The sequence below is a fragment of the Staurois parvus genome, unplaced genomic scaffold (assembly GCF_062004578.1).
Source record: "Staurois parvus isolate SC_StPar_1 unplaced genomic scaffold, SC_StPar_1.0 ptg000529l, whole genome shotgun sequence".
Taxonomy (NCBI): domain Eukaryota; kingdom Metazoa; phylum Chordata; class Amphibia; order Anura; family Ranidae; genus Staurois; species Staurois parvus.
Window position 1 is genome coordinate 310,326 of NW_028318325.1, and position 19,817 is coordinate 330,142.

General features: G+C 46.4%; 1 protein-coding gene across 2 annotated transcripts in view; it reads left to right on the top strand.

The window, feature by feature from the left end:
- The window catches only part of KIF6 (kinesin family member 6), a 374,519-nt gene that overhangs the window by 180,579 nt on the left and 174,123 nt on the right, over positions 1 to 19,817 (top strand). For both annotated transcript variants that reach the window (XM_089690367.1, XM_089690368.1), the window contains exon 14: positions 17,337 to 17,439. In XM_089690367.1, the coding sequence (XP_089546493.1) occupies positions 17,337 to 17,439 (103 nt within the window). The remainder of the gene's footprint in view (positions 1 to 17,336; positions 17,440 to 19,817) is intronic.

Sequence of the window (19,817 nt, forward strand, 5' to 3'; positions counted from 1 at the left end):
AGTTCCTTGGGCTTTCTGGGTGTTACCCCACCACATGTGCCTTGTAGGAGGCTTCAAGCAACCATTGCGACACACTGCGCAGGCATGGTCTACCATTGGTCACTGTCTGTCCACAGCATTGATGTACAGCCAAAGCTAGAGAGATTGCATGTAGGCAGTAGGTGGCTAAAAGAGGCCGGAGGAGATCAGCAGCACTAAAATGCGAAAGGGATGGGAAAAAAGGGAAAAATCATATTTTACTAAAAGAAAAACGTATTGGGTTGATTTACTAAAACTGCAGAGTGCAAAATCCGATGCAGCTGTGCATGGTAGCCAATCAGCTTCTATTTCAGCTTCTTCAATTAGGCTTTGAAGAAAAAAAAAAAGAATTTTATTTATACTTGGTGCTTTAGCGAACTTAACGTTACCTATTTATCATTTACATCTATTCCTAAGTAGAGTTTTATGGCTAGAATGGTTAAGAGCTTTGTTCAGGGTAAGTTTATGAGTCACTTGTTGAAGAGGTAAAGTGTTAAGATGTTAAGGGTTAAGTTCATGAGGGTGTAACTTTAGGGTGTTAATGGTTAGGTGTCAGGGTATAAAAAGGCTCTAGGGTACAATAGGGTTCAAAGGAAATGGAGAATAGAAGTAAAAAACTGTCTTTGGTGGTCCTATATTTGGAGGCTGTTACTTTTGATCCTTGAGTATCATTTGCCTGTAACAAGCAGGCAGTGAGTGCGATCTAAAAAAAAATTAAATTCTTGATTTACAAGTTAACAAATTAGTGACTAGCTAGTAAAGCCAGGACTCTGTGGGCCCGTGGTTTGACCATTTTGGTGTGTGTCCTGCACAGAGCACTGACCTCAACTCTACTGAACGCTTTTGGGGTGAACTGGAAACCTGATTGTGAGTCAACTCTTCTCATCCAACATCAGTCCTGTCATTGGAGGTTCATGATTAAAGAACTCTATCAATAATGGTAATAGGGTCATCCCACCCAAAACAAATACGCTATATGGCCAAAAGGATATGGATACCCCTCCAAATGATGGAGTTCAGGTGCCTCTAGTGAAGGGTTCTGTTCATACTACATCATATAAAGACATTGCAGACAGTTGTGCTCTTCCAAACTTGGTACCAGTTTGTTGAAGACCCTTTTCTGTTCCACCATTACTGTGCCCCTGTGTACAAAGCCAGTTCCATAAAGACATGGTTTGACCAGTTTGGTGTGGGGGAACTTGAGTGTCCTTCACAGAGCCTTGACCTCAACCCTACTGAACAGTTTGGGGATGAATTGGAACACTGATGGAGAGCCAAGTTTTCTTATGCAACATGAATACCTGACCTCACAAATGGGCACAAATCCCTATAGACACCCTCCAAAATCTTGTGGAAAGTCTTTCCAGAAGAATGGAAGATGTTATACATGCAAAGGGGCTGACTCATGGCCATGGATTTGGAATGACATGTCCAAGCTCATATACTGTAGGTGTGATAGGTGGAGGAACTTGAGTGCCTTTTAAAGTGTCCTGACCTCAACTCTACTGAACACCTTTGGGATGACTTGGAACACTGATGGTGAGCCAGGTCTTCTCATCCAACATCAGTACACAAACTCACAAATGGGCACCAATTCCCACAGACACCCTCCAAACTTGCCTTTACCAAAAGAATGGAGAATGTTATAGCCACAGAGGGTGTGGGAAAGGGTTTCATGGGATTATCTTTATAGTGTATGGAGATTGCCAGGTTACTGACAGAGCAGGCCTGGAGAGTGCAGAAGGACTACTTTGCTTGTAGAGCGAGGTGAGCGGGAGTGGTATTCGCCATAACGTTTCCAGCAGAACTGTGCAGAAAAGCTACTGTTAAGAGGACATTGCTAAGGGGATTGGTGATTTTACTTGAATCTGTTGTGCTGAGCCACTGGCTGGTGACATACACATTTTTGGCCACTCTCTCTTTATTATTGCTCTTATCTCACACTTTCTCTGTCTCTCTCTTCTGAGGAAATCCCAAAAGCCAGTGTGCCTTAACTCCTTAACCACGGCACTTAGGGGAGTGGGGGAGCTGTCAGCGACAGCTTGGTCACTGTCCTGGGAGGGCCATGGATACATACAGTATGTGTGGCACGTTAGCATTAAGGCCCATTCTCCTTGCAGCTGCAAATATGTGTTACGTGTTCGGAAAGAGGTAATAAAAAGCTAATTTTCAAGATGGAGTTGATATGATTTTGGCAGCTTAGTTTAATGTGAACCATTTATCTATCTATCTATCTATCTATCTATCTATCTATCTATCTATCTATCTATCTATCTATCTATTATCTATCTATCTATCTATCTATCTATCTATCTATCTATCTATCTATTATCTATCTATCTATCTATCTATCTATCTATTATCTATCTATCTATCTATCTATTATCTATCTATCTATCTATCTATCTATTATCTATCTATCTATCTATTATCTATCTATCTATCTATCTATTATCTATCTATCTATCTATCTATCTATTATCTATCTATTATCTATCTATCTATCTATCTATCTATCTATTATCTATCTATCTATCTATTATCTATCTATCTATCTATCTATCTATCTATCTATCTATCTATTATCTATCTATCTATTATCTATCTATCTATCTATCTATCTATCTATCTATCTATCTATCTATCTATCTATCTATCTATTGTGGGAACTCGCTTCAACTGGTAGAGCTTTTCTTGTTTAAGCACACAACAACTCGCTTCTTTAAGGGCTTTTTTGCCCACTTTTATTTAAAGAAAGTTCAAATAACACAAATGCTTCCCACGCAGGGGTATCCACCATCAAGAAATACCTACAAAGATTCAGCCTCCTGGCTTGTACACAGTTTTAACTCTGTCTCCTGCAGAGTCTTCCCAAATTATGGCCACTAGCACACAGCTAGTCTGGCTTTCACCTGACTCCAAGGCAGAGACCTCCTGTCTGCCGGGGTGGAGCCCTCCTGACTCCATCTGCCGGGGTGGAGCCCAGAACCATGGTTAGGCCTCTACAAAAAGCCCTGCACACACCTGTGCAATCAGTGTGCTGGGGGTTCTCAAAACACGGACCCCGGATTGGAGATTTCATCCCTCCCAGATCTCTTTGAAATCTCCAGGCTCCAGATCCCAAAACAAACTTAATGAACAAATGAGTAAACTGAAAAGCCAGTTTCCACTGCAATCCATCAACTCTCTGGAGCCCCTCAACCTGCCTGGTTGAGAATCCAGGGTTTTCAGCTTTATTTTGGCCGTGGCAGGACACCGCACTGCCACACTATCTATCTATCTATCTATCTATCTATCTATTTATCTATCATCTATCTATCTATCTATCTATCTATCTATCTATCTATCTATCTATCTATCTATCTATCATCTATCTATCTATCTATCTATTATCTATCTATCTATCTATCTATCTATCTATCTATTATCTATCTATCTATCTATCTATCTATCTATCTATCTATTATCTATCTATCTACAGTGAAGGAAATGCGTATTTGCTCCCCTGCTGATGCTGAATGTTCGCCCCTCACACAGAAATGATCGGTCTAACAATGGAATATTCGGTGTAACACTGAGAGACAGAATACAACAACAAATTCAGCAGAAATGCGTCTAACAAATGATGACTGATCTGCATGTTCATGAGGGAAGGATTTGATCCCCTATCATTCAGCAGGATTTCTGGCTCCCAGGTGTCTCTCATACAGGTAACAAGCTGAGATTAGAAGCAGTCTCTTAAAGGGAGTGATGCTAATCTCATTGTGTTACCTGTATAAAAGACACCTGTCCACAGGAGCAATCAAACCATCAGATTCCAAACTCTCCACCATGGCAAAGACCAAAGAGCTGTCCAAGGATGTCAGGGACAAGATTGTAGACCTACACAAGGCTGGACTGGGCTACCAAACTATGGCCAAGCAGCTTGGTGAGAAGGTGACAACAGTGGCTTTTGGGATTTGCACGGAAGAGAGAGACAGATAAAGTGTGAGATAAGAGCAATAGAAAAGAGAGAGTGTCCAAAAAATGTCACCAGCGAGTGGCTCAGCACAACAGATGGAAGTAAAATCATATATATATATAAAAATAATATTCTATATTTGGGCTTTGCCATTGGTTCGGTTCTCCTTTTATTCCATATTTTATGTTTTTGGCCAGTTAGTGGAGCACTTGAATTTTTATAGCACAAACAGGCATTATAAAATGAAGAGAGAAAATGATTTAGGATTTTGAGTGAAGCAATTCATATTTGATGTAATCCTTTTCCTGGCCGGAGCCTTTCTCTCGCTGAGCCCACGCCTTATTGTGGGTTATGGCTTGACCATTGGGGCTGCCATCTGTGCCAGGAGCCCGGCAGCAAAGCCACAGTGTGAGGGCGGAGAGCGGCACCTCTCCAGAAGTCGGGCACTGCCATGTGCTGGTCTTGATCACTGAGGTTTTCCTGGCTGGGATCTCGTCTGACATGTGGAACGGTGATCCCACGGAGCGCGGCCTGAAGTCTCCCAACGTGTAGACATACATCAGGAGGGATATGTGCCTTCACCCCCATACTCCCGTATGTAGGCCGATATCCTTCAACCATGCAAGTTTGTATAACGTTCAGAGTCCTACGCTGCTGACTCCATCGGGATACTTGGTGGGAGCTCTAGATTAACTGCCAGAATTATCCAGCTCAACCATCGGTGCCTACCACAGGGAATGTTTCCTAGAATGTTACCTGAGACTTGAACCTTTTTATATGTGTGTGTTCAGTGCTAGCAGTAAGCCAGCATAATTTTTGATAGCCAAGTACCAGGGAACCTCTAGGTCAGGGGAGCCAAACTCAATGTCATTTCTGGCCAAATCAGGATTATAGGCAGGTTGTATCTGTAAGACTAGATGTCCAGAGCTCCTCATCCCTCCCTTAAATCAGATATCAAGAGGACCCCCTAGAAGTCAAGACTTTCCCACCCTTCTTTACACCACAGTGCAGCCCCCTTAACTTGTGCTGCTGCCAGGAAGAAGCTGGGGGCGGAGCTGAGAAACAAGGTTCAGGGTCTGGAGGAGGACCAGAGGATGGCTGGAGTCAACTGCCAGAGTCTGCTGAATGCGGAGACTTGGGGAGGCGGAGACAGGGGGTTGGGGGTGCTACGGCTGCACAGAGAGGCACAGGATCTGTAGACGTTCTGTCCTCCTCCATGCTGCCGACTGCTGAGATGATGGAGGGGGGGGGGGGGAGGTAGAGAGCCTCTCCGTGACTGCACAGAGAAGAACAGGATCTGACTGAGGAGTTCTGTCCTCTTCTCTGCTGCCAACTGCTGAGATGGTGGGGGGGGAGGCAGAGACAAGCCTCTCCGTGGCTGCACAAAGAAGAGCAGGATCTGACTGAGGAGCTCTGTCCTCTTCTCTGCTGCCGACTGCTGAGATGGTGGGGGGGGAGGCAGAGACAAGCCTCTCCGTGGCTGCACAGAGAAGAACAAGATCTGACTGAGGAGTTCTGTCCTCTTCTCTGCTGCCGACTGCTGAGATGGTGGGGGGGGAGGCAGAGACAAGCCTCTCCGTGGCTGCACAAAGAAGAGCAGGATCTGACTGAGGAGTTCTGTCCTCCTTTCTGCTGCCAACTGCTGAGATGGTGGGGGGGGGGGGGGGGGCAGAGACAAGCCTCTCTGTGGCTGCACAGAGAAGAGCAGGATCTGACTGAGGAGTTCTGTCCTCCTCTTTGCTTCAACTTTAACACACATTAAAGAGCCTACAGCTTCAATATTATTTTTGATGTGTTTTTGATGATTCCGTGATGCTTTTTTTAAGCTTTTTCAGTGTAAAAAATGAAAAAAAAAAATCTTCATCATCCCCCACAAGTAGTACAGTGTCACCATGATGACACTGTACTGCTAGGGTGACAGGATGTTAAAAAAAATAATATAAAAAAATAAAAATGTAAAACAAAATTTAGAAAAATTATAATTTTTGGTTATAAACTAATTTGGGTTATTTTTTTTACTAAAAAGATAGATGAATACATTTTCGCCAAGATTTATGAAAGATGATTTATTTGCAATATTTTATAAGAAAAACACTTTTTTTTTTTTCAAAATGTTTGGACTTTTTCATTTATATAGCAAAACAATAAAAATCCCAGCGGAGAATAAATACCACCAAAATAAAGCTTTATCTGTCTAAAAAAATGATACAAACTTCATATGGATACAGTGTTGCATGACCGCGCAATTGTCATTCAAAGTGTGATAGCACTGAAAGCTGAAAATTGGCCTGGACAGGAAGGGGGGAAAGTGTCCGGACTGGAAGGGGGGGGGAGTGTCCGGACTGGAAGGGGGGGGCAGTGTCCGGGCAGGAAGGGGGTGAAAGTCTCTGGACTGGAAGGGGGGTGAAAGTGTCCGGACTGGAAGGGGGGGAAAGTGTCCGGACTGGAAGGGGGGGAAAGTGTCCGGACTGGAAGGGGGGGGGGGGGAAGTGTCCGGACTGGAAGGGGGTGAAAGTCTCTGGACTGGAAGGGGGGTGAAAGTGTCCGGACTGGAAGGGGGGGAAAGTGTCCGGACTGGAAGGGGGGGAAAGTGTCTGGACTGGAAGTGGGTGAAAGTGTCCGGACTGGAAGGGGGTAAAAGTGTCCGGAGTGGAAGGGGGTAAAAGTGTCCGGACTGGAAGGGGGAGAAAGTGTCCGGACTGAAAGGGGGGGAAAGTGTCCGGAGTGGAAGGGGGTAAAAGTGTCCGGAGTGGAAGGGGGTGAAAGTGTCCGGACTGGAAGGGGGGGAAAGTGTCCGGACTGAAAGGGGGGGAAAGTGTCCGGACTGAAAGGGGGGGAAAGTGTCCGGAGTGGAAGGGGGGGGAAGTGTCCGGAGTGGAAGGGGGTGAAAGTGTCCGGACTGGAAGGGGGTGAAAGTGTCCGGAGTGGAAGGGGGTGAAAGTGTCCGGAGTGGAAGGGGGTGAAAGTGTCCGGAGTGGAAGGGGGTGAAAGTGTCCGGACTGGAAGGGGGTAAAAGTGTCCGGACTGGAAGGGGGGGAAAGTGTCCGGACTGGAAGGGGGGGGAAAGTGTCCGGACTGGAAGGGGGGGGAAAGTGTCCGGACTGGAAGGGGGGGAAAGTGTCCGGACTGGAAGGGGGGGGGAAAGTGTCCGGACTGGAAGGGGGGTAAAAGTGTCCGGACTGGAAGGGGGGGAAAGTGTCCGGACTGGAAGGTTGAGTGTCCGGACTGGAAGGGGGGGAAGTTTCCAGACTGGAAGGTTGAGTGTCCGGACTGGAAGGTTGAGTGTCCGGACTGGAAGGTTGAGTGTCCGGACATGAATTGCTTAAAGCTTCGCCTATTGATAGTAAAAATGTCATTGTTGCATGGGCATAAGCAATTTTGAAGCATGACATGTTTGGTATCTATTTACTCAGCATAACGCCATCTTTTATATTTTACAATGAAATTGGGTTATGTATTTTGTTTTTTGCATTAAAATTCAAAAAAGTGTCTGGACTTGACGTGCTTAAAAAAGCGTGTCCAATGCCACATTTTGAAGCCAGTGTAAATGAGGCCTTACTGAACACATAAGTACATGAATGATTTATATATATATATTTGACTGAAACCTTTTAAATTCAAGAAATATAGCATCTCCTTCCTGTCTCCTGGATTATTCCTGCGATTGATACGTGAATGTGGTCACGGCGTTGTCACACAGCCAGGCACGAGCCCACTCTGGTTTTCTGTCCGGTGCCAGCATTGTTTCTGCATGTTGCATCGATCTGCGCTTGGCGTAAGACGGCGTGCGCCTTTAAGCATGATCAGAGCCACGTGATAGCGCCAGCGTCCTCCGGAGAGCAGACGAGGCAATGCGGTCTGTGATGCACATCCTGTTTGTGTGGAGATGCAGCATACGCTATGTGTGATCTCTGGCACCGCAAGGCGCTTCTCCCTCTCTATTTACATAGGTGTGGTGACTGGGCTGGGCGCGTCTGCTAAACGCTTCTGTGGCTTTGACTTGTATCCATTCCTCACAGGCTCTGCCAGTCCTGCCATGCTGCAGCCAGGCTCTGCGTGTCTCTATGTAACCGCTTATTACAGCGACATTCACTTTCTCCAGTCCGCTGTACAAATACTGGGAATAAATCCCCCAGATGGATGGAACTGAGTACATCAGGGATGGAGATTTTTTTGCTCATTTAAAATAGAGCTGCCGGCAAAATACAAAAATGCCAGAAATGACCCAGTGCAGTCTGTCAGTAGCAGTGCCACAGCGGTCTTTGGTTTTATACCCTGTTGATCCTGCCAGTAAATCGGTTGAATTTCTATTTCCTTTAATCACTTGTCCCTTGTAAACGGCATGGTAGGCAAGCGGTTAAATTACAGTCTCAGCTGTTGCTGCTGTGAACCTGACATTGACCTAACAGCCAGGGAAGGGCTTCTGATAAAAGTGATCCGGGAGGCAGTAGAGCCATCTGATCACTTTTATGTGGCTCTCAAAGTTCACCCCTCCCCCCTTCCTTGGGGGAACCCACGGTGGTTCCCAGGCTCTCCGGTTCCTCCTTACAGCATGTTTGCCGTCAGAGTGCCTCCTTACATGAGAGTTCCTATCAAAGTTCTCCCTTACATCAGAGTCTCCATCAGAGTGCTTCCTTACATCAGGGTCCCTATCATAATGCCCCCTTACATCATGGTCCCTATCATAATGCCCCCTTTCATCAGGGTCCCTATCATAATGCCCCCTTACATCAGGTCCCTATCATAATGCCCCCTTACATCAGGGTCCCTATCATAATGCCCCCTTTCATCAGGGTCCCTATCATAATGCCCCCTTACAACAGGTCCCTATCATAATGCCCCCTTACATCAGGGTCCCTATCATAATGCCCCCTTACATCAGGGTCCCTATCAGAGTGTCCCTTTAAATCAGAGTCCCCATCAGAGTTCCCCCTTACATCAGAGTCTCCATCAGAGTGCTTCCTTACATCTGGGTCCCTGTCATAATGTCCCCTTACATCAGCTTCCCCATCAGAATGTTGCTTTACATCAGATTCCCCACCAGCGTGCCTCCTTGCATCAGAGTCCCTATCAAAGTGCCCCCTTACATTTTAGTCCCCATCAGAGTTCCCCCTTACATCAGCTTCCCCTTCAGAGTGCCTCCTTACATCAGAGTCCCTATCAAAGTGCCCTTTTACATTAGAGTCCCCATCTGAGTTCCCCCTTACATCAGGATCCCTATCAGAGTGTCCCCTTAAATCAGAGTCCCCATCAGAGTGTTGTCTTACATCAGCTTCCCCTTTAGAGTGCCCCTTACATCAGGTTCCCTACCTGAGTTCCCCCTTACATTACAGTCCCTCCTTACATCAGGTTCCCCATTAGGGCCTCCCCCCCCCCCTTAATACAGATTCCCCTCTTACATAAGAGTCTGTCTTAGGTCTCCCCCCCTCTTACATGAGATGACTACAGCCCTTACCTTGCTTACATCATGGCTGTAGTCATGCTGCAAGGCAGGAGTTGGAGCAGGTATTGATGGAGGAAGTTCTACACTCCTGCTGGGGCAAGCACGTCATCCGTTGCTATGACACTGGCAGTCCTAGCAACCAAGTAACAGGATGATCACAGAATGGTGGGAGGAACCTCATCTCAGTAGTGGGCCAGATGCAAGCGATCAGCAAGCTAAATTTGGCCCATGGGTCAAGGTTTGGAGTCCCTTGCTCTGAAAAAAACTGAGCACTTAAGTCTTGCAGTGTGGGTGGAGCCTCACTGCAAGGGTGGTATTGAAGTAATGCAGCTTTAGGGCGCCATATACATATTGATACATTGCAGTACCATTTGTTTTTCATTCATTGGCACCCCAAAGCTCTATGAGGCTAATATTGGTGTATGATCATTCTCTAATCAATTCTCGTGCATTGGCAGCCCAATTGGGTTACTCGTCTGGCTCTAAGCAACACGTACATTCCCCAACATAATATGGGTGTATTAATGGAATGTACCATAATGGAAAGGTGCAAATGGGCTCTACATTTTTTTTGTAGATTCAATACAGTTAGTAAAATGATATACTGTATATGGAGTAGGTTTTCAGCTGAATGTTGAGCTGATAGGGCAGGAAGGCACCCAGCTGATGTCACAGGGGAAGGGTTGGTGTCTTGATGACCACTAGTATTCCAAATATTGGGTATGGTGAGCTGAAGGCACCCAGCTGATGTCACAGGGGAAGGGTTGGTGTCTTGATGACCACTAGTATTCCAAATATTGGGTATGTTGAGCTGAAGGCACCCAGCTGATGTCACAGGGGAAGGGTTGGTGTCTTGATGACCACTAGTATTCCAAATATTGGGTATGTTGAGCTGAAGGCACCCCGATGATGTCACAGGGGAAGGGTTGGTGTCTTGATGACCACTAGTATTCCAAATATTGGGTGTGTTGAGCTGAAGGCACCCAGCTGATGTCACAGGGGAAGGGTTGGTGTCTTGATGACCACTAGTATTCCAAATATTGGGTATGTTGAGCTGAAGGCACCCAGCTGATGTCACAGGGGAAGGGTTGGTGACTTGATGAACGCTAGTATTCCAAATATTGGGTATGTTGAGCTGAAAGCACCCAGCTGATGTCACAGGGGAAGGGTTGGTGTCTTGATGACCACTAGTATTCCAAATATTGGGTATGTTGAGCTGAAGGCACCCAGCTGATAACACAGGGGAAGGGTTGGTGTCTTGATGACCATTAGTATTCCAAATATTGGGTATGTTGAGCTGAAGGCACCCAGCTGATGTCACAAGGGAAGGGTTGGTGTCTTGATGACCACTAGTATTCCAAATATTGGGTATGTGGAGCTGAAGGCACCCAGCTGATGTCACAAGGGAAGGGTTGGTGTCTTGATGACCACTAGTATTCCAAATATTGGGTGTGTTGAGCTGAAGGCACCCAGCTGATGTCACAAGGGAAGGGTTGGTGTCTTGATGACCACTAGTATTCCAAATATTGGGTATGTGGAGCTGAAGGCACCCAGCTGATGTCACAGGGGAAGGGTTGGTGTCTTGATGACCACTAGTATTCCAAATATTGGGTATGTGGAGCTGAAGGCACCCAGCTGATGTCACGGGAAGGGTTGGTGTCTTGATGACCACTAGTATTCCAAATATTGGGTATGTTGAGCTGAAGGCACCCAGCTGATGTCACAGGGGAAGGGTTGGTGTCTTGATGACCATTAGTATTCCAAATATTGGGTGTGTTGAGCTGAAGGCACCCAGCTGATGTCACAGGGGAAGGGTTGGTGTCTTGATGACCACTAGTATTCCAAATATTGGGTGTGTTGAGCTGAAGGCACCCAGCTGATGTCACAGGGGAAGGGTTGGTGTCCTGATGACCACTAGTATTCCAAATATTGGGTGTGTTGAGCTGAAGGCGCCCAGCTGATGTCACAGGGAAAGGGTTGGTGTCTTGATGACCACTAGTATTCCAAATATTGGGTGTGTTGAGCTGAAGGCGCCCAGGTGATGTCACAGGGGAAGGGTTGGTGTCTTGATGATCACTAGTATTCCAAATATTGGGTATGTTGAGCTGAAGGCACCCAGCTGATGTCACAGGGGAAGGGTTGGTGTCTTGATGACCACTAGTATTCCAAATATTGGGTATGGTGAGCTGAAGGCACCCAGCTGATGTCACAGGGGAAGGGTTGGTGTCTTGATGACCACTAGTATTTCAAATATTGGGTATGTTGAGCTGAAGGCACCCAGCTGATGTCACAGGGGAAGGGTTGGTGTCTTGATGACCACTAACATTCCAAATATTGGGTATGGTGAGCTGAAGGCACCCAGCTGATGTCACAGGGGAAGGGTTGGTGTCTTGATGACCACTAGCATTCCAAATATTGGGTATATTGAGCTGAAGGCACCCACCTGATGTCACAGGGGGAAGGGTTGGTGTCTTGATGACCACTAGCATTCCAAATATTGGGTATGTTGAGCTGAAGGCACCCAGCTGATGTCACAGGGGAAGGGTTGGTGTCTTGATGACCACTAGCATTCCAAATATTGGGTATGTTGAGCTGAAGGCACCCAGCTGATGTCACAGGGGAAGGGTTGGTATCTTTATGACCACTAGCATTCCAAATATTGGGTATGTTGAGCTGAAGGCACCCAGCTGATGTCACAGGGGAAGGGTTGGTGTCTTGATGACCATTAGTATTCCAAATATTGGGTATGTTGAGCTGAAGGCACCCAGCTGATGTCACGGGAAGAGTTGGTGTCTTGATGACCATTAGTATTCCAAATATTGGGTATGTTGAGCTGAAGACACCCAGCTGATGTCAAAGGGGAAGGGTTGGTGTCTTGATGACCATTAGTATTCCAAATATTGGGTATGTTGAGCTGAAGGCACTCAGCTGATGTCACAGGGGAAGGGTTGGTGTCTTGATGACCACTAGTATTCCAAATATTGGGTGTGTTGAGCTGAAGGCACCCAGCTGATGTCACAGGGGAAGGGTTGGTGTCTTGATGACCACTAGTATTCCAAATATTGGGAATGTTGAGCTGAAGGCACCCAGCTGATGTCACAGGGGGAAGGGTTGGTGTCTTGATGACCACTAGTATTCCAAGCAGGGGGCAGAGCAGTGGCATAGTCTGGAATATTGCAGGCGTTGTCACCATCCTGATGGCGTCCAGCCATAAAACACACGGAGAATGAAAATTTCTTTACAGATTTTTTTTGGCAGATAAAACAGGTTTAGTAGTGTGTACTGTATAGTTTACAGTTTTGCTAAACCTCCCCTGGTGTAAACCTGCCGGAGAAATTCGGAGGATAATTTTAATCTAGAACCCCGCTCATTCCGGCTGCGTACGGAGAGACACAGAGCAGATTTCCTATAAGAATGCAGCCAAGTCGCTGCCGCACGTCCTATATTTACGTTAGCGTGTGCCAGCTCCAGCAGACTGTCTAACACACGATAGCGGTGACCTTTTTTGTTTATTTTCCCTGGAAGCTCTTTATAGGTCCCATAAGGTAACGGCTTACCATGCTGTAATAAAAATGCTGGGTGCAATAACTAAAAGCAAGTCATATACCCGCACAATCAACATGCGGTCATGCAGGTACCTTTTCTGAACATTCTTTATTTAACAGCTTTTTTAGAGTACAAACAGACAAAAACAAGACACATAAGTGGATGCGAGCAGAAAAGAGCACTCTGGTCCAGAAGGTAGTATAAACAGAGCAGTCCATTGACAGAAACAAAATAGCAGGGGCATCCAAGACAGGGAAAAGGGTGAGAAGAGGGAAAAAAAAAAGGGGGGGGGGCAGAAGAGAAGGAATAGGAGAGGTGTGAAAGGAGAACGACGAAGGGACATCAAACCACTTATCGCAGCAAGGCAGCATAATCACTTGAGCAAGTAAAGAGAGACCAATGAATCCATTGCTGGCAAAACTGGGCCTCCTGACCCCGGACGGCCGCCATGATACTTTCCATCGAGTGAATGTCCTCTACCCTGGATAACCACATAGAAATAGAGGGGAGAGCCTTCTGTTTCCAGAGAGCTGGAATACATTCTCAAGCAGAATTGAGCAAGTGCAGCAACAAAGAGCGCTTGAAACATTTCCTAGAGAGTTTGCTCGTCCCCCCCCCCCCTCCCTTGCCTGACCTGCCGGCTGCATGTTCAGATAAGGGTCTGGTGTGGATTTTGGGGGGGATCCCACTCCATTTTTTTTTTAATTTTGCCGTGGGAGTTCCCCTCAAAATCCATACCCAAAGGGCTTGGTATGGATGGGAGGGGGGACCCCACAACATTAAAATAATTTTTTTAATTGCCGGCAATTCTTTTACACTCAGCTGTCAGTGGGGAACCTCGCTGACAGCTGAAACGTTAACACATGGTTGTCACTGGATGGGAGGGGGGACCCCACAACATTTTTAAAATAATTTTTTTAATTGCCTGCAATTCTTTTACACTCAGCTGTCAGTGGGGAACCTCGCTGACAGCTGAAACGTTCACACATGGTTGTCACTGGATGGGAGGGGGGACCCCACAACATTTTTAAAATAATTTTTTTAATTGCCAGCAATTCTTTTACACTCAGCTGTCAGTGGGGAACCTCACTGACAGCTGAAACGTTAACACATGGTTGTCACTGGACGGGAGGGGGGACGCCACAACATTTTTAAAATAATTTTTTTAATTGCCGGCAATTCTTTTACACTCAGCTGTCAGTGGGGAACCTCGCTGACAGCTGAAACGTTCACACATGGTTGTCACTGGATGGGAGGTGGAACCCCACGACATTTTTAAAATAATTTTTTTAATTGCCGGCAATTCTTTTACACTCAGCTGTCTGTGGGGAACCTCGCTGACAGCTGAAACGTTAACACATGGTTGTCACTACTAAAATACCGCATGACTTGATGAAATAACTCATGCGGTATTGTAGTAGCGTTTACTTTTTTCTGATCTCCGGAACGGATTAATTGGTTTTCAATGCATTCCTATGCGTTTTACGAATTTTTCGCTATACGAAAAGTTCTGCAGAACGAATTAAATTTTGAAACCGAGGTATTACTGTAACAGTAAAAAATTGATTCATTTTTAATAACTTCACTGTTGATATCAAGTAGTACCCATAGGGAAAGATTTACTGAAACTAGTGCGCAAAGAATCTGGTGCAGCTGTGCTTAGTAACCAATCGGCTTCCAGGTTTCACCCCCCGGTTCACATCTATGCGGCCGTGAGGGCTGTGTTTTGCACGGGCACGAGAGCTCATTCATTATAATGGACTCCCGTGCTTGTGACACGCAGGGAAAGAAGTCGCTGCACTACTTTGGAAAACGCAGCCGTGGTTCTCAGTACGGTTGCATTTTCCAGTGTGGGCGGCGTGCCATTAGAACTGAGGGCACTCGCCCGCGGGTCTGCATTTCTCTGTGCGGGTGGTGCGGGTGCACGGATTTTCATGCGGATCCGCAGCGGCACCACCCACGGAGATGTGAACTGGGGGTCATTGTCAGAGCTTAACTGAACAAGCTGAAATTAGAAGCTGATTAGTTACAGTGCACATCTGTGCCAGGTTCTGTGTGCACCAGTTTTAGTTTTCGTAAATCTCTCCCATAAAGTCCTGTAAAAATTATCAATTTGCATTAACAAGTACAGTATATACAGCGCCTTGAAAAAGTCTTCACACCCCTTTAAAAATTTCCACATTTTGTCATGTTACAACCAAAAACATAAATGTAATTATTGGGATTGGATGTGATGGACCGACACAAAGTGGCACATAATTGTGAAGTGGAAGGAAAATGAGAAATGGTTTCCAACATTTGTGACCAATAAATCTGTGAGAAGTGTGGCGGCATTTGTATTCAGCCCCCCGGAGTCAATACTTTGTAGGACCCCCTTTGGCTGCAATTCTAGCTGAAAGTCTTTTTGGGGATGTCTCTTTGCACACCTAGAGAGGGACATTTCTGCCCATTCTTCTTTGTAGAATCCCTCAAGCTGTCAGATTGGATGGAGAGCGTCTGGGAACAGCAATTTTCAGGTCTGGCCACAGATTCTCCATTGGATTTGGGTCTGGACTGTGACTGGGCCATTCTAACACATGAAGATGCTTTGATCGGAACCATTCCATTGTAGGTCTGGCTGGATGTTTTGGGTTGTTGTCCTGCTGGAAGGGGAACCTTTGCCCCGGTCTCAAGTCTTTTGCAGACTCTAACAGGTTTTCTTCTAAGATTGCCCTGTATTTGGCTCCATCCATCTTCCCATCAACTCTGAGCAGCTTCCCTGTCCCTGCTGAAGAAAAGCATCCCCACCACATGATGCTGCCACCACCATGTTTCACGGTGGGGATGGTGTGTTCAGGGTGATGTGCAGTGTTAGTTTTCCCCCACACATAGCGTTTTGCTTTTAGGCCGTAAAGTTCCATTTTGGTCTCCTCTGACCAGAACCCCTTCTTCCACATGTTTGCTGTGTCCCCCACATGGCTTCTCACAAACTGCAAATGGGACTTATTATGGCTTTCCTCCAACAATGGCTTTCTTCTTGTCACTCTTCCATAAAGGCCAGATTTGTGGATTGACGACTAACAGTTGTCCTGTGGACAGATTCTCCCACCTGAGCTGTGGATCTCTGCAGCTTCTCCAGAGTTCCCATGAGCCTCTTGGCTGCTTCTCTGATGAATGCTCTCCTTGCCCAGCCGGTCAGTTTAGGTGGACGGCCATGTCTTGGTAGGTTGGCAGTTATGCCGTACTCTTTCCATTTTCGGATGATAGATTAAACAGTGCTCCGTGAGATGGTCAAAGCTTGGGATAGTTTTTTTATAACCTAACCCTGCTTCTCCACAACTTTATCCCTGACCTGTCTGGTGTGTTCCTTGGCCTTCATGATGTCGTTTGTTTACTAATGTTCTCTAACAAACCTCTGAATGCTTCACAGGACAGCTGGATTTATACTGAGATCACATGACACACAGGGGGACTCTATTTACCGATTAGCTGACTTCTGAAGTCAATTTGTTCCACTAGATTTTAGTTAGGGGTACCAGAGTAAAGGGGGCTGAATACAAATGCCGCCACAATTTTCAGATATTTATTTATAAAACATTTTGAAAACCATTTATCATTTTCCTTGCCACTTTGTGTCGGTCTATCACATCCAATCCCAATAAAATACATTGATGTTTGTGGTTGTAACATGACAACATGGGGAAAATATCAAGGGGTATGAATACTTTTTCAAAGCACTGTAGGAATTGAAAGCATTTTTGTAACAATCTATTATAAGAAATAGGTTTTTGTAGTCTATCACCTTATGTGTATAGCAACACTAAGAAATCCATTGAAAGACAACGGGCCAGCCATTGGCCAAGCACCAAGACGTGCTGCATTCCTTGCCTGACACCAACAATGGCTTTTTTTTTATCTGCTTTGTAACAAAGGAGAGGATTGTCCCCTGTCCAGGAAGATCTGACGTGTGATGGCAATCATCTCCAACTGTCTCTCTGTCACCCTCCAGGACATCAATGATACAAGTATGGCAGCAACGCTCAAATTCAGCTGATCCTTTGAATTATTGGGCAATCGAAGTCATTACTGATGGAAGGAGGACATGGCTGGGCGGAATTAACCTGCCCAGTTGATTGTCTGGAATGCAGAATCAGGACAATGTCATAGGCAGGCTTTGTTTACTGCTGCGGCCCGAAATGTTACAGAACGGTATTTTTCTGGCAAACCGTTCATTCGATAACAAAGAGCAGACACAAACAAACAATACTCCACGTTTGTAATATTTAATCCTCCAAAATGCCCCCAATTTGTGGAGACAGCAGCATTCTATGTAAGAGGTGTACAGCGTATGGTCCGCGCAGAGTAACATCTGGCTGTCTGTGTCCGCAGGGGAGAACATGTCTTTGGGCCGCCAAGAAGCATTTGAAATCTTCAAGCGTGATTATCCGGACAGAGTCGGCATTGAGGACAACAAGGCTCTGCTCAAGCAAAGGTAACCGTAGGGGCAACATTCCACGATGATAATTCCCAGTATGGCTATTTATACATCGATACATTGTTACAGCTTGGATCAACTATACGTATACCATACCTGTGGGATCCCTCTAAAACAGGGGTCTCCAAACTGCCTCCCGTGGGCCACATGTGGCCCTTTGCTTGCCTATATCCAGCCCTTGGAACACTATTCCTTCCATTGATGTGAGGCACTATTCCTCCCACTGACACCAATGATGGGACACTATTCCTTCCACTGATACCAATGATGGGGCACTATTCCTCCCACTGACACCAATGATGGGACACTATTCCTCCCACTGACACCAATGATGGGGCACTATTCCTCCCACTGACACCAATGATGGGGCACTATTCCTTCCACTAACACCAATGATGGGGCACTATTCCTCCCACTGATACCAATGATGGTGCACTATTCCTCCCACTGACACCAATGATGGGACACTATTCCTCCCACTGACACCAATGATGGGGCACTATTCCTTCCACTGACACCAATGATGGGGCACTATTCCTTCCACTGACACCAATGATGGGGCACTATTCCTTCCACTGACACCAATGATGGGGCACTATTCCTTCCACTAACACCGATGATGGGGCACTATTCCTTCCACTAACACCAATGATGGGGCACTGTTCCTCTTACTGACACCAATGATGAGGTACTATTCCTCCCATTGACACCAATGATGGGGGACTATTTCTGCAACTGACACCAATGATGGGGCACTATTCCTGAGACTGACATCAATGGTGGGGTACTGTTCCTCTTACTGACACCAATGATGGGGTACTATTCCTGAGACTGACATCAATGGTGGGGTAATGTTCCTCTGACTGACACCAATGATGGGGTACTGTTCCTCTGACTGACACCAATGATGGGGTACTGTTCCTCTGACTGACACCAATGATGGGGCACTATTCCTCCCACTGACACCAATGTTGGGGAACTATTCCTCCCACTGACACCAATGATGGGGCACTATTCCTCCCACTGACACCAATGATGGGGCACTATTCCTCCCACTGACACCAATGATGGGGCACTATTCCTCCCACTGACACCAATGATGGGGCACTATTCCTCCCACTGACACCAATGATGGGGCACTATTCCTCCCACTGACACCAATGATGGGGCACTATTCCTCCCACTGACACCAATGATGGGGCACTATTCCTTCCACTAACACCAATGATGGGGCACTATTCCTCCCACTGACACCAATGATGGGGCACTATTCCTCCCACTGATACCAATGATGGTGCACTATTCCTCCCACTGACACCAATGATGGGACACTATTCCTCCCACTGACACCAATGATGGGGCACTATTCCTTCCACTGACACCAATGATGGGGCACTATTCCTCCCACTGACACCAATGATGGGGCACTATTCCTCCCACTGACACCAATGATGGGGCACTATTCCAGCCACTGACACCAATGATGGGGCACTATTCCTTCCACTGACACCAATGATGGGGCACTATTCCTTCCACTAACACCGATGATGGGGCACTATTCCTTCCACTAACACCAATGATGGGGCACTGTTCCTCTTACTGACACCAATGATGAGGTACTATTCCTCCCATTGACACCAATGATGGGGGACTATTTCTGCAACTGACACCAATGATGGGGCACTATTCCTGAGACTGACATCAATGGTGGGGTACTGTTCCTCTTACTGACACCAATGATGGGGTACTATTCCTGAGACTGACATCAATGGTGGGGTAATGTTCCTCTGACTGACACCAATGATGGGGTACTGTTCCTCTGACTGACACCAATGATGGGGTACTGTTCCTCTGACTGACACCAATGATGGGGCACTATTCCTCCCACTGACACCAATGTTGGGGAACTATTCCTCCCACTGACACCAATGATGGGGCACTATTCCTCCCACTGACACCAATGATGGGGCACTATTCCTCCCACTGACACCAATGATGGGGCACTATTCCTCCCACTGACACCAATGATGGGGCACTATTCCTCCCACTGACACCAATGATGGGGCACTATTCCTCCCACTGACACCAATGATGGGGCACTATTCCTCCCACTGACACCAATGATGGGGCACTATTCCTCCCACTGACACCAATGATGGGGCACTATTCCTCCCACTGACACCAATGATGGGGCACTATTCCTCCCACTGATACCAATGATGGGGCACTATTCCTCCCACTGATACCAATGATGGAGCACTATTCCTCCCACTGACACCAATGATGGGGCACTATTCCTCCCACTGATACCAATGATGGGGCACTATTCCTCTCACTAACACCAATGTTGGGGCATTATGACAGGTCAGCGTCCG